The sequence below is a fragment of the Tachypleus tridentatus genome, chromosome 2, assembly GCF_004210375.1.
Source record: "Tachypleus tridentatus isolate NWPU-2018 chromosome 2, ASM421037v1, whole genome shotgun sequence".
Classification (NCBI taxonomy): domain Eukaryota; kingdom Metazoa; phylum Arthropoda; class Merostomata; order Xiphosura; family Limulidae; genus Tachypleus; species Tachypleus tridentatus.
In genome coordinates this window covers 110,113,613-110,128,617 of record NC_134826.1, presented here as the reverse complement: position 1 = coordinate 110,128,617, position 15,005 = coordinate 110,113,613, and the positions used below count along the sequence as shown (strand labels likewise).

At 31.9% G+C, this 15,005-nt stretch overlaps 1 protein-coding gene across 2 annotated transcripts in view; it reads left to right on the top strand.

Moving 5' to 3' along the window:
• The window catches only part of LOC143244828 (protein O-mannosyl-transferase TMTC1-like), a 108,518-nt gene extending 97,244 nt beyond the window's left edge, over positions 1-11,274 (top strand). Inside the window, exons 14-17 of one of the 2 annotated variants that reach the window (XM_076490206.1) lie at positions 4,292-4,429; positions 5,248-5,370; positions 5,888-5,965; positions 10,012-11,274. In XM_076490206.1, the coding sequence (XP_076346321.1) occupies positions 4,292-4,429; positions 5,248-5,370; positions 5,888-5,965; positions 10,012-10,170 (498 nt within the window). In that variant the 3' untranslated portion in view covers positions 10,171-11,274. The remainder of the gene's footprint in view (positions 1-4,291; positions 4,430-5,247; positions 5,371-5,887; positions 5,966-10,011) is intronic. The other variant, XM_076490205.1, reaches the window with a different exon arrangement.
• The last annotated feature ends 3,731 nt before the right edge of the window (positions 11,275-15,005 follow it).

Here is a 15,005-nt window from a genome sequence, read left to right as displayed (position 1 = left end):
CATTTTTGTTCTTTTTAATTATGTATTAAGAAATTATTAATATAATAACTATAATATTAATCAAGGCTAACAGAGCTTGATCTTTGGCTTAGTGTGGAATATGATTACTCATTGACTGATTTCAGTTAATAGAAGGATAAAAAGAGTATCTAATAATAAAGATAGTGATTTAGGCAAGAATAATTATTTTTCAATGTACTTATTGCCACTAGTTATGAAAAGAAATGTTAGCGTGAAATTATGAATTTAAAACTAAAAAGAAAAGGGATAGAAACGCTTTCTGAAATTGTGTATTTTATAACACTATGTAAAAAAAAATGTGCACTTTTTTGTTCCTAGGCAGAAAGTGTTATTTTCCAGTTGCTTATGCCTAAAGTAAATGGAAAAGAGCTATTTTTCTCTTCAAACTTTGATTTTGTGACCTGGATAATGAAATTTTTCAAATTTACCCATTTTTCAGAACATTCCAGGCAGATTCAGTGCTGAGTAGCTAATAGAGAATTTTCTCGAACTTACAAGAATTTTCAAGAACTTTCTAGAATGTTGTAAAACTTACGAGAATTTACAAGAACCTTTTAAAATTTTCAAGAACTTTCCATAGTAATATATATACAGGGGCTCACCATTCACTACCTCAGTTTAGTTCTAGCTGCCTAAGTGAACACATAGACCTATTTGATTTGATCAGAGATGACATCAAAAAGCTGCAAGCATTCTCCAGACGCATTCTGCTATGTATGTAGCCAATTTATCAAGACAAGAGCGAAAAAATACTCTGTGACAGCATCTGCTAAAATGCGTAAAGCCTACAAGGCATATCTTCGCATGCCTGTCGTTGGTCAAGACAAAATGTGGCACCTCATTTTAGCTGCGAGCACTGCAAAAAAACTCTAGAAGGTAAGACGAACAATTTTTGCTTGCTTGAATAGTAAGATTTTATATTATACAAGTTTTAGATATTTTAAAATTTAAATATCTTTTAATTATGTTTTTTTTTTAATTTCCAATAGTATACAATAAAGATAACATATAAAATATTTGCATGAATCTCTTATACATTAGTTATTATTCTTCATAACAGCAATTTTATTTTGCTCTTTTGCAGGATGGTACGGAATGGAAAAGAAAGCCATGAAGTTCGCTATTCCAAGAATTTGGTGAACTCACTGACCACTCAAGCAATTGCTACTTATGCGTAGTGCACCCTTCTTAACGTCGAGCTGACAAAATGCATCTACTATTATGTATCCGAACCTTACATCATCCATCGTCCCGGTGCTACACTGCCCTGAACTCCCTGTATCAACTCCATCAGAAAGAAAGTAGCCATCATCAGAAGAGAACAGCAAATCAGAAGAGGAGGTAGACGTTGAAGATCCAGATTACAATTTCAGAGGTGCAGCTGGTGAGAAAAACCCATTCTACACAAACCAAAGGGATCTCAATGACTTGATCAGAGATCTTGGTCTGACAAAGTCGAATGCCGAACTTTTGACATCTAGGATCAAAGAGTGGGATTTGTTAAATGAAAGTATGCAAGTCAGAAGTCAGAGAAAGCGTCATCGACAATTTTCAAGTTTTTTTCACTCGTCAAGATGGGCTCTGATTCTACCACAATGTATCCGGTCTGTGCGAGGCAATTGAAATTGCCTGTAACCCGAACGAGAGGCTTCTCTTCACTGAAATCTCATCCAGAAACTTCAAAGCTGTGCTGCTCCATAAGGGGACTAAGTATCGATGTCTTTCTCTGGCTCATTCGGTGCACCTCAAAGAGGAATACAAAAGCCTCAAGATCTTGCTAGAAGTACGGCTGGGAGGTTATCGGAGACTTCAAAATGGTGGCATTCCTGATGGGTTTCCAAGAAGGCTGTACCAAGTTTCCCTCTTATCTTTGCCTTTGGAACAGAAGAGACACCGCAGCGCACTGCAACAAGAAGCACTCGCCACAACGGACCCAGTTCTCTGTGGGGAGGCACAATATCAAGTGTGACCCACTAGTGGACCTCCAGAAGGTGTTGTTCCCACTATTGCACATAAAATTGGGTGTTATGAAACAATTTGTCACAGCTCTTGATAAGGAGTCTGCAGTCTTCGAGTACCTTCGAGACTTCTTCCCTAAGCTGTCTGAGGCAAAGGTCAAAGCTGGTGTCTTCGTTGGATCACAAATAAAGAAGATCCTGGATTGCACAGAATTTCCCAAGAAGCTCAGTAGGAAGGAAAAAAAGCTTGGTGCAACTTTGTCGCAGTGGTTTGGGACTTCGTGGACAATCACAATATCGAAAATTATGTGGAACTGGTTGTGGTTCTGGTGAAGAACTACAGCAAAATGGGCTGCAGGATGTCCCTGAAAGTCCATATTCTTGACACTCATCTTGATAAGTTCAAGGAGAACATGGGAGCATACTCAGAGGAGCAAGGCAAGCGCTTCCACAAAGATATACTGGACTTTGAACGCCGCTACCAACAAGCGTATAACGAAAACATGAAGGGAGACTATATTTGGTGGCTGATAGGTGAAAGTGATTTACATTACAGTCGCAAATCTCAAGAAACTACTCACTTCTAAACATTTTTGTTCATGTTTCTATAACTCTAGTATAAATATTGATTCATATGTTGTTTTATACACAACCAATATAAATGAAAATGTGCACATTTCCCCGTTTTTACATAGAAAATATGTTACTTTCTAAATTTCATTATCCAAGTCACAAAAGCAGTTTGAAGGGAATAATGACCATTTTCTGTACTTTTACAAAATAAGTAATTAAGAAATAGCGTCATACTATCCAGAAACAAAATTTGTGTTACATCTTGTAATTGTTCAAGATGAATTCGCTCTGTTAATATCACATCAACAAAAAATGTTTATTTTTACAAACTTATCTAATAAATCATCATCGAATTACTACGATTCATTTTATTAAACTTAAACATAATAACACGCAAGATAAACCAATAGAAACCTTATAACCTGATCATGGTCTGTTTGTCGACTAGGCGGCGGTGGTTGAATAATTACACACAATAAACCACCAGAAATCCAGCTGGATATGAAAAGATAGGAATCGACCCTCTGTGAAAAGAAAGAATATACTGTTGACGTCGTGCAGACGCAGAACAGTAGGAAGTAGGGGCTCTATGATTTGTTTTTCTTTGATCGGAATGAAATGCAGTGTACGAAAAAATTCCGAAATGAAGAACCTGAATTTGTGAAGACGTTTTCATGGGTTGTTAGGGATTTGATACTGCAACAAGGAAATAGATAGAAATGTTAACTTTGTGTATAGCGCAGTAATATCTATATCTTACGATGCAACAAATTAGTCAAAATCGTTGTAAATGGAAAAGAAATATATTATCATCGTTTTGCCCATCCTTTTCCGGTTCACAAATTTTGTTTGTCTTATATATATTTTGTTTTTAACGCTTTTTATTTTGAAAATATTGATAACTTGAAATATTGGTTTTGTTAGTTTGATAATAAAAAGAAAATGCATGAAAGTTTAACAATTGATTGTGACGAAAGTACCTGCAGTATGTGTGCATATCCTTTAACGGCATGCTATTCTGTTTGTTTAACTCGTCATGAAAGAAGAGGTCATTTCTATAGCTGTCTCACAGTATTATCAGAAAGTTCTTTTGCTAAGGGTTATGGGAAGTTGTAAAGGAAATGTTTGTATTTTAGCTGTGAGCAGCATAATACATTCATTCAAACACAACGTTTTGTAGTATGCTGAACAGTACCTTGATTGGTAATTTCGTACACTCTTTTAATTTGTCTATATGTGTACACATACAGATAGACGAATTAAATGGTCCAAAATGTTTCGAAACTTAAAACGTAACACAGTTTCATTCTACTTTATTGGTTGTTTGTTTGTTCAAAATAAAACAGAACTCATCACCAACTTGCGCCGTTAAAGAGTTTGAATTAAGTGTAAAGATTTATAACGCAACTAAATTCTACTAAAAATAAAATAAAATAGAATATAAATATCCTTAGTAAACTCGTGGTGGTTAAAGCCATAAGACTAGAAGGCTGTACAATTCCTTTGGAAAAAAATATTGACTTTACTTTGTAACTCATGATTAATAGGACAACAAAAATATGGTCGTTGGCTCATTCTCAACGACCCGTGTCCCTAAAATTGCTCTAAAACCATTTCTAAACTATTGAAAAATGTATTCCAAGTTTATTTTCTTCCATTTCAAGCCTCCAGCAATCGAAGTCACTAAAGCGTCATAAAAGGCAAGAACACTTGATGAGATTTTTCTTTCCTGTTCTCAGGCACAGCTGTTACTACAAGAACGTAGTTTTGAAGAAGCTGAAAGCGCCCTCTTATCTGTCATAAAAGGAAACCAAAGCTTTTACGAAGCATACCATCAGCTGGCTATACTGTATACTCATATAAACAGGAGCGCTGAGGTGAGAGTGTAATACTTCTATGGGTGTTAAGTATTTGTAGATTCGTCTAGCAATAACTATACATTGGGTTACCCAAAACAACAGAAATACCGAGTCAAGAGTTTGTTCATTCTGAAAATGGATTATTTTCTCTTTATGAATTAAAACTGTAATTCTCATATGGTCACACAACTAAATTGTATTTGATATTTTCAAACAATTGATTACTTTCTTAATTAAGCAAATCGCACTTATTTTTAAGTTATTAGAAATAAATTTTTGCAATATGTTTAGGATAATTTTGCTTTCTATCCTTTTTACAACAAAGTTGTTTTGGTTACTCTGATGTTAAGTACAAGGCTACACAATGGACCATATGTACTCTGCCTGTGCGGTATCAAAATCCTACTTTTTCTATCGTAAGTCCCCAGACTTACCAAAATGCCACAGATGGAACCCACTAAAAGAAGCAAAACACGTAATAAAAGAAGTTTTGTAGGAATATAATTACATTATTAAAATATATCACTCGATCTTTTACTTAGATAAAATCAGTTTAGATTAGGAGATTTAGTTATATTTTTTATTCATAATTTTTGTTAGAATAAAATCCATCTGACTTGTGTAAAGCTAAGTCTCAAAAAGTGTTAGAAGTGAAAGTTGGATATCTTCGTATATTTATTTGGGTTTTGAGTATGCCCCTTTCTTTTTACTAGTGAAGTAAAGATATTCTTTGACACATTTATAGATAAAGCTTTACTTAAATTGATGATGTTTGATCAGATGAAAAAAAATTAAGAGGAAGTTCATCTGATTTTGTTTGACTGATAATGTTCTAGGGATTAGAACGCATCCTTCAGGCAATCAAGCTTTGTTCTACCACAAAAACATCATGTGCGCAGCTCTATGTATGTCATGGGGACATTCTGAAAGATCTTAAGGACCTGAATGCTGCTGCTCAGGTAGCCAATGTTCAATTTTTAGCATTATAATTTCGCTCCAATAATGCATCAATTAGTTTTGTGATTAACACGTTTTATTATCAGGATGAAACACTAAGTGAATATTTAAAAAGTGTTTAAAGAAATATGGAGCGATATCGCCTGAACTCCTTTCCCATATAGGTTAACTTTGGAATACAAACATATATGCAAGCAACAGTTTTATTTTTGTATCGATTGAAAAGTCAATGTATTACAAAAAATGCCTCTGATAGAAATTTATTAACAATAACTGATATGATTTAAAAATACAATTAAATAAATTTCAGAACGATACATGTTGCTCTCAATGAAAAGTTTATATCAGTATTTTCACACTTTCTGTAGTTTAAAGTTTTTGTTCATTTTCAAAACTTGACAGATTGTACATTTTACATAAAGAATAAATATTTGAATGTAAGAACCCAGTTTATCTTTGTTTCTTAAACTATTTTTAATTCAGTTGACTCAAATTAGTTAATTAACATATTATTTTTAGAGCTACAATTTAGCTGTACAAATTGATCCGAAAATTGCTCACGCTCATCTCAACCTTGGTGTAATCCATCACCTGCAGGTACGTGGCAGTTAAATATTGTTCATGTTCATCTCAGCCTTGGTGTAATCCATCGTTGCACGTATGCGTCAGTTAAATATTACTCGTGTTCATCTCATCCTTGGTGTAATCCATCCTTAGCAGGAAGTGTCACTTAAATTTTCAAATATTGCTCTCAACTATTATAAAAGAGTTAGAACACAGGATCACGTAAGAAAGGTACAATGAATTTCAAAAATAACCTAAAGCTCAAGCGATTTCAAATAGTTGACTATTCTTTTTCAAGATAATAACGGGCGATCAGTGATGAGTACATTGTAATATAAAGGTACAGATGTTGACGCTACGTAAATTAGATGTTCCTGATGAGTTGACCTCGGAGACTAGCTAATCATAACTGGAGACGTTTATGTCAGGTTCATTTTGTAAGAAAATAAACGTGTACATTAAATGAAAGACATAAGGGTAGTTATAGTTAAAAATATTTAAAGTGTTTTCCTAAGATAGAAAAATAAAAGAAAAACAAAAAGGGATTGGAATTACAGAAAATGATCTTGTATAGCAATATACAGGAAATAACACCAATGTATAGAAATAAAAATATGAATAAAAGTATGGATAATGCTAATAGTAAAAATCAAATTTAATTACTAAGTTGGTTTTGGTAGTGTTTTAGGTAAATACGAAGGTAAATACTCACTGATTAGAGATTGATACCATTTAGAGTTCTAACAGTATTTAACGGTGCTATTCCATAAGCTTCCTTAATTTCCCTGTTTCTGCTCCATGAAAAATTGGTCTCTATACCTGTTAGTTTATTAAACCGTTCCAGTATAGTTGCTTTAGCCTGACCAACACACTGGAAGTTATACTTTCGGCATTGGATTAAATAAATAGCGTTTTTTTATAAAAAAGATGTTATTAGTTTAATGATTTTAAACTGTCTTTGATTATCTTTATCACAAAATTTGTCAGTTTTCTGCAAGAACTTACAGTTTTGACAACGCTTGCTGTTGTAGGGGTGACTTTTCTTAAATTCTAAATCTGACACCCAACCAGTGATCCTGCCTCATTCATAATCTTTCAACCTAAAGTTCGTGTAAATAAATTATTTCTATCATTACTTCTTCTAGAATTACTCTAAAGTTTACATTGGCTCTTCTCTTAAATTTGGTGCTTATGACGAAGTGAAGGCTTTCACTTTTATCTCTAATAACCTTCTATTAAGCTCAAATCCTGATAATCTTCCAAACTGCTTCAACCTCTGAGGCGTTTCTTCTTCCAAACGCAGAATGAAAATATTCTATATCTCTTCAACAAATTCTCCCTACCCGCATGATCCGTTTTGTTCCTAGCAACCTTCTAATAAATACTAAACCTGAAATTGATCCTTCTACTTGTCCCAAAGTAAAATTTTCTGCTATCCTCGAAGTAAATATTCCCTACACTACCACTGCCAAAGTACATTTTGATTTCAAACCTAGCAAAACATTCAAACTACTTATAAAACTGAAAAAGAAAATGCCAAGATATATTCACCATACCGATTTGTTAGAACAGTAGTTATAGAGTCAAACTATAGATTATATTTCTTAATCTAGATCCACCAGTTCACAACGGAAGAAAATTCTCCGTTCCACTTCTGTGACATTTATGAAGCTCACACAATATTTTTGTAAATCCACATCATCCAATCTTTAGAATAATATTTCCGTTATAAATTCCGAGAAAGTAATTTGTCCTATTGAATAACATAAACTTGATATATTTGTTTATAATGCAAAATATTCTTTCGAAAATCACACGAAAAACAACAATCAACAAACACACCTTTAGATAAATGTTGCTATAAAAGGAAATGTTGTATAGTAATGTAGAGATCTGATGACCTACTGGGATTTTGTATTTTAAACATCATTTTGAAGAGAAATTCGGGCCATCCCAACCTAGGTAAGTGCTAACGCCTTTCTGAAATATAGAAGTTAAAAAAATTGAAAAATAAGAATCCAGGCATTTAAACTGAATAATGCTATAAAGTCTTACAATGGCTAATTGGTATATGTTTGTATCATTGATTCAGTGGCTACTTATAGATGGATTTGTGTGCGATTTTTTTTGTATTCATTCCTATCACGTTCCTATGCTTTTTGTTATCCATATATCACACTTGATTCTTACAAAATTTTTATCTACTAGCTTCCCCTCTTTTTAAACAATACCAATGGATATTTTATAATGAACCTCAGTCGCTATGAAGACAGCAGTTTAAACCTATGTGATGAGGTGTCTTGATGAACATCATGTATTGAAGTTGGTGAAACCTCATACTGCTTTTGCACTCCATAAGTTAAAATGCAATATTTCGGTATATAAGTTATCGCAGCAGTCTCAAGCATTAGGGAGCCAGTCCTTTTTGCACGACAAAATTGGAATAATCAGCAAAAAATTTTACTGTTACACTATTCACCGGTTCTCTACTTTAACGACGTTTTTCTTTTTGGCTAAACTGAGGATCTTAATAGCTTTTGAAAACATCGAAAATCTGAGTTAGGTATTTATAAAAGTCTCTTATATTATTATAAGAGAAATAAGAGACTATGATGAGCAGTACATAACATGTTTTGCTATTATTTCCTTGCTCATCCTCACACGTTAAGCAATACCGTATTTAGAGATATATAGCTTCAACTATGTCCACACATTCTGGACATATGCTTTCTTATTATCTGATTAAGGAACACATAGCATTATAAATGATAGCTATTTGCTTGTTCTAGCCATATAACATTATCATTAATACCTAACTGCTTGTCTTGTTTTGTGATAGTCTATCTGTGTGTTTGTCCTGTCTTGCTCTACGTCAGCTTATCTGTCTACCTACTTTTCATTCCTCACTCCTTATCAGCCTACCTATCTAGCTATAAATCTCAACAAATTACTTAGTCACAAAATATCTTGCTAAGAAATTTGTTTTACAAGAAGATACGGTACTGACAATAAAATCAAGGAAATTAACCAACTATGAAAAAAAATGTTTACGAAACTTTATATATTTGATAAAATTCCACACAAATATTTCAATTTAATAAAATTAATTTGCTTGGCGTATGCCTTGTTTCATCATACTAATATGTTTTGAGAAAAAAAATGATCGTACAAGTGAAGCCTCTGTTCGAAAGATTTGCAAAGGAATAGCTGTGTTATGAGAGATTACTTAATTTACGTCCAACTTGGTTCTCTTTAAGAAGCAAAACGTTTAATGTCGTTAAAACCTTAACTGCATACAGTCACATTTTATAGTAAATATGGCTGTATTTTCAGAGTAATATACTTCTACACCCATAAAATTAAAGAGTAAGTAAAATATAGTTCTTGACATTAATGTAAAATTAATAATTTTCTTGCAATATAATACTATAATAATAATATATACTTATTATATTGCAATTATTATTAACAGGTTCTGATTGTAGTGAAAGTGAGTCCCTGATTAAGATTAAGAGATTCTATATCGATTGAATATAAGCAATAAAATTAATTTCCTGTGTTAACAACCAAACAAATAAAAATAAATAATACATTTATAGGATAAAAGAAGCTTTGAACTTTTGTTTAAATCCAACTTACTTATTTTTTCTGATATATTTCACTTTAAATATATTCACACTCATCTTAAGTATAGCATTAATTTTTTTTAAATGAGCATTGTTTATAACGATATATAAATTAATAAATTATTTATTTTATAGTCACGTGTACTAATTTCATTATACCAACTGATTGGTTTGAGATTGTGTTAACGATGATTACTTATTTCAGCAGATTTATTTCTTATTACGATTATTGAATTAGACTTTTTGATTTAGGAGTTAACTGATTTCTTACACACATGATATGTATCTGATTTAAAATCAACATTTTGCTTATATTCTGATTTATGTTTTTTCTTGTAATCAATATATTTAACTGTATTTATGATACTTCAAAATAAAAATAATTTCTCTAAGCTGAAACGTTTGTTACATAAACCTTTCAATGTTTTTCATTTATTTTGTTTCTCAATGAAGGGTCGATATAATGAAGCCTTGAAACACTACCAGTCAGCTCAAAATCTAGACCCATACAACCCTGTGGTCGTGGAAAACATGAAAAAATTAAAAAAACAAGTGTTCAAATCGTCGCCGCGAGAGTGTGTGAGTCAGAGTGCCACCTGTTGGACGTGCTAATGCAGTAGATTGACATGCTTCAGGGTTCTGTAATCTCTGTTTAACTGGATGATCTACACTTAATGAGACTGTATAGTGGTCTTTTGTATAATATATTTGTTACAAGTGGAACCTAATGAGTATGGAGTGATGCAAAAACGTTATTTGTTTAATTTAAAAAGCTGGAAAAAGAGTGGTCTGTATGGCCAATAAAAAACTGTGTTTGTGTCGACAGTAGACAAACTGTGGATGCTTGGAATTATTTTAATAAACATTTTTAATATTTCAGAAGCGCTCGGCTGCAACTTCTAAATTTCTAAGTCTGTTTATTAAAAATATAACCCAAGTGGTTTCATAACATCTGAGAAAATTGATATACTATGATAAGTGGCTTGTTCTTAAAAGCAACTGGATGACTCATGGATTTACTAAAATTCGTAGAGAGTTTTACACGTGAATGAAGCTATAAACCAAAATCTTAGAAAGGATGTTGTATGTTTGTCAGAAATATTGTTGATAAATTTCTGAGTGTGTGTAATTTTCACTTGTATGTCGCATTTTTTTCAGTACTAAACTTGAGAAGATAAGAACCTATTTAATTTATCTCACATCTACATATATATTTTCGTCCTAAGTTTGTTATTAGAATTACGAAGAATATCTTAGATGCTAAAACTACCGCTCTATGAAAAATCCGTACGAAATTAATTTTGTATTATTATTAAATCCAAATACAGAAATATTCTTGTTTATTTCCCTAAGCATTCGAAGAGTTTAAGTGTATTCATTTATATAAGCTTGTTCCATAAGCCTGATTTTTAGAAGTAATGTCAAAATGAAACATTATATCATGCTTCGTCGCTTTGTCAAATCGACAAGACGATCCAGTGAAATATGTCGAGCAACCCTCCATGTGTTTGCGTTTGTATCGCTTCATTCAAATATTACAGTGGTGTATAGCAGTATTTTTTTTTATAAACTCAAGTTTATTTCAAAGGCTGTGACCTCCAACGGTGTGTTGGTGTAAAGAGTCTCTTTAGGATCGTCTTAAACTTAAAAGTAAATATTGACCTTCAACACTTGCGTCTCGTGTTACTTTTGATATATTTCTTTTTGTCTTTAGGTTTTTAATCACGCTTTAATATTGTATTAATAATGTGCACATTATAAAGGCATTTTCAAAATGAATTAAAATAGTAATTTATACAACACAATAGATAACATCCAGAACAAAAATGAGCTCACATGGCTTATTCGTCTCATAGAATATATTCGACCAGTGATTATGGCGATGAGTGCCTTCTGGTTGATTTGTTTGATTTCCAAGGTATTAATTAATTTAAAATAGAAGAATGTCAAAAGTATAGTTTTGTGCACGATCCCATTTTTTTTTATCACAGTTCTGAAGAAAGTATAATAGAAACTCTCCAATGACACCGCATGATGTTTACAAACTTACAACGCTAGAAACCGGGTTTCGATACTCGTGGTTGGAAGAGCACAGATAGGCCATTGTGTAGCTTTGTGCTTAAGAATAAAGAAATAAACAGAAACTTTGAAAACCTACCGTTGTCCAAATGCTAGAGATAAAAGAAATATACTCAAAAAGTTCAATTAGTAATTGAATTCTAAGGTTTCCTTCCCTTTGTTTACTTGCGCCATAAAACGTCAAAACCTTTGTTTACATCACTTGATATGTTGTGTCTTTGTCTTCTAGTTTTCTGCTAGTTTATATAGAAATATTAGATAGTTTTATACGCAGTAACGAAGTTCTCCAATAGTGAGCGCACTTACAGAGGGACATGTCAAACTTCATCTGTGTCTCAACAGAGCTCAGATATTGCACTAACGTAGTTTTTTTTTGTATGTTTAATGGAATGTAGTTAGTATTTATGTTTTTAAACCTATTTTCACAAAATGTCTTGCTTAAAACTAGAAAGCTGCATTTATTAAAAGATAACACCCGGATGACAATTATTTTACATAAAACTTAAAAAAACAACACATAAGCTATTAAATAAATCATTATTTACATTGAAACACAAAGAAATACACCAAAGAACATCAAGAGATAAGAACAGAACTGTCATTCTGGTGCAAAAAGGAAGTTAAAATAACCATTATAAATAAACAAATTCAGCCTTTGTTGTAAAATAGCACAAAAAGAAACCAGAGTGTCATGGACTATAATTTTTCAGATTTTCACCTATTATACTCATGAAAAAACATATTTTAATTAATTGAAAATACAGTTTTGATGTTCATATTGTCTAGATATATCAACGTATGCTAGAAGCATTCATATTCTTCGTTATCAGCTTCGTATAATAAATTATTATCAAACTGTACAGAAAACACATTTGTTAATACAACAACATATTCTTTTCTATAGAAATTTAACTTTGACTTCCCAGCAAATTCACTACTACTTGGTTAGCCTATCACTGTACAGTGTTTGAGCTTTCCGAATATTCTTCTCTTATTTATATACTTTGATATATCCGCTGGTTTAGGTAACTGTTTTCCTTGTATACCATTAAGATATTTTTGAAACGGGCGTTTAATACAACTTTACTTATTTCACGTTATTAAGTGTATGTTTAAAATATTTGACCCTGTACGTTATATTAGTAACATTTTGGAACATAGCACCAATAACTTTACTAACTAAGGTTAATATGAATATTTATCTTTCTGAACATACATACCTTCCCTGTAAAGTATTTGATAGTTATGATAATCTTCTTACTTCTCTTAAAACCGATACTTAATAAAATGGTTGGGTGTTTATAAAGGGGTTTAGTAATATGAATGACTAATCGTGATTCTAGTCATGATGCTAGGTAATTATTTCTTCTGTATCCTCAAGTTACTTTGAAAAGTTAACTTTGTTACTTTTATTGAAAAAATGAGTAGTTTTCAATGAAAAATTATAGATAAAAATCTCTGAAAAAGAAAGGACTTTTTTATCTGTAAAGGCCAATTTCGTTTCACCTTGCGCATCTTTCGGGACGTTAATTTTTTTACTTTTTATCTTCTAATTTGTAGCAACTGTTAACGACGTGTGTACATGTTGTCGGTCACTAAAACTTATTATTATTATTTTACATAAAACAAAATTATTTTGAAATTGTTTTAATGTTTAAATATATTAATAATGCTTAATTTATATCAATCACATACTTTACTTGACAAACTGAACGAATTTAGAATTTCGCACACACACAAAAGTTCTCTTTTCCTACACATATATATTTAAGAAAGTAACACTGTAATCCATATCCAGCGCGAAGACAGACGAAGTTTTAACACAATAGTATTGTTGACTGCGTCAATTTATTGATTTCGTCAAAGACTACTCAGCTCTGGTACACTTTTCGGTGTGTTTTATAAACGAACTATTGGATTTATCAGTTACAAATCATAAAATACTGCTTACGTAGACAATTAAACGAGTTTTCAGGCTTATCGCACTTTGGCAGAAGTCATCGAAGACAAACGTACTTCTGGAAAACACCGTAACAGTTGTGCTCTTGTGAGAACACAGTTGCCCATTGGAGCAAATCTTCATCTTCATTTAATACAATCTTCAAATATATATATTGGCATAATGAAGTCACAGTTTTGGTTCTTGCTACAGCTCGATACTTTCTTATTAATATATTCATTATGTATAACTTATTTTTTTCAACATTAAGGTGACATGTACAATCTACTCAATTTGAGTTATATTTTAAAATCAAAATGATAGATTTTTTTGTTGTTTCAAAATAATGACTTCCATAGAAGTTTACATAAGTGTGTTTATTGTATCTAAAACGTTTATTGTTTGCAAAGGACGTTACTGTGTTCTCTGTTTTCACATACGAACTCAATCGTTTTGCTGAAATAACTAATTTGCATATAAAATAACTTAATGTACTTTTAAGATCGAGTCCTATCTTTTCCTGGTCAAATTTAATCTTAATATTAGAAGCCTTTGGTACATGATCCCCTGCCCACTAACTCAGAGATAATATCTTTCATTCTCAAAAACTGTGTTTGTAGAATTCTAAAGGAAGCTAAATTAGTGTTTTCCGTTGTTTTTTTACGAAATATGTTAAAATTGGATAAAGTATTTGAATGTTCAACTTCACTGAAACATTAACTGCAGTAGAAGTTTAGTTTAAAATATATATATTCTTCGGTGAGACAGTGGTAAGTTTGCGGACTTACAATACTAAAATCCGACTTTAGATTCTCGGCAGTGGATACATCAGATAGCTCAGTGTGGTTTTGCTTTAAACTAAACAAAGTAATTAACATAACTTTACAACAAAAAATGTGTAAAGAAGAAGATTGATTGATTTAAAGTAATATGATGAACCTTACTTTATTCCAGTTTATCAATATATTAACAAGTAATATTTGGTGTCGAAAATACTTTCACAATACTCGAAACAAGTTTGAAAAAGTTAAAAAAAACTATTGAAACTCAAAGAGATGAATGAGATATTTTCTAAAAACTTCAAAATATACGAACTACCTTTTTGGTAATGGTTATTAAACCAACGCTGACAAATAAAAGATAAAGTATAATTTTAGAATGACCCGTCGAGTTTTCTTTTCTTTTTGCTATCACTCTTTAGGGTTAAAGGTAGCAGCGAAGGTTATGGTTGAAAGGCACTTTAAAAAGTCGCATGCTGTCTAATTGTAGGATATTTTGTTATTTTATAGAATTACGCATCTACTTGAGTATCAATTATCTGGCGATAATCAAGTAATAAGAACGTCCAGGCACTTGATCCTGTTAGAGATAAATCAATTAAATCTTCTAAGTGAAATTTATACAATCTTCTCTTTAATTCTGATGAGTA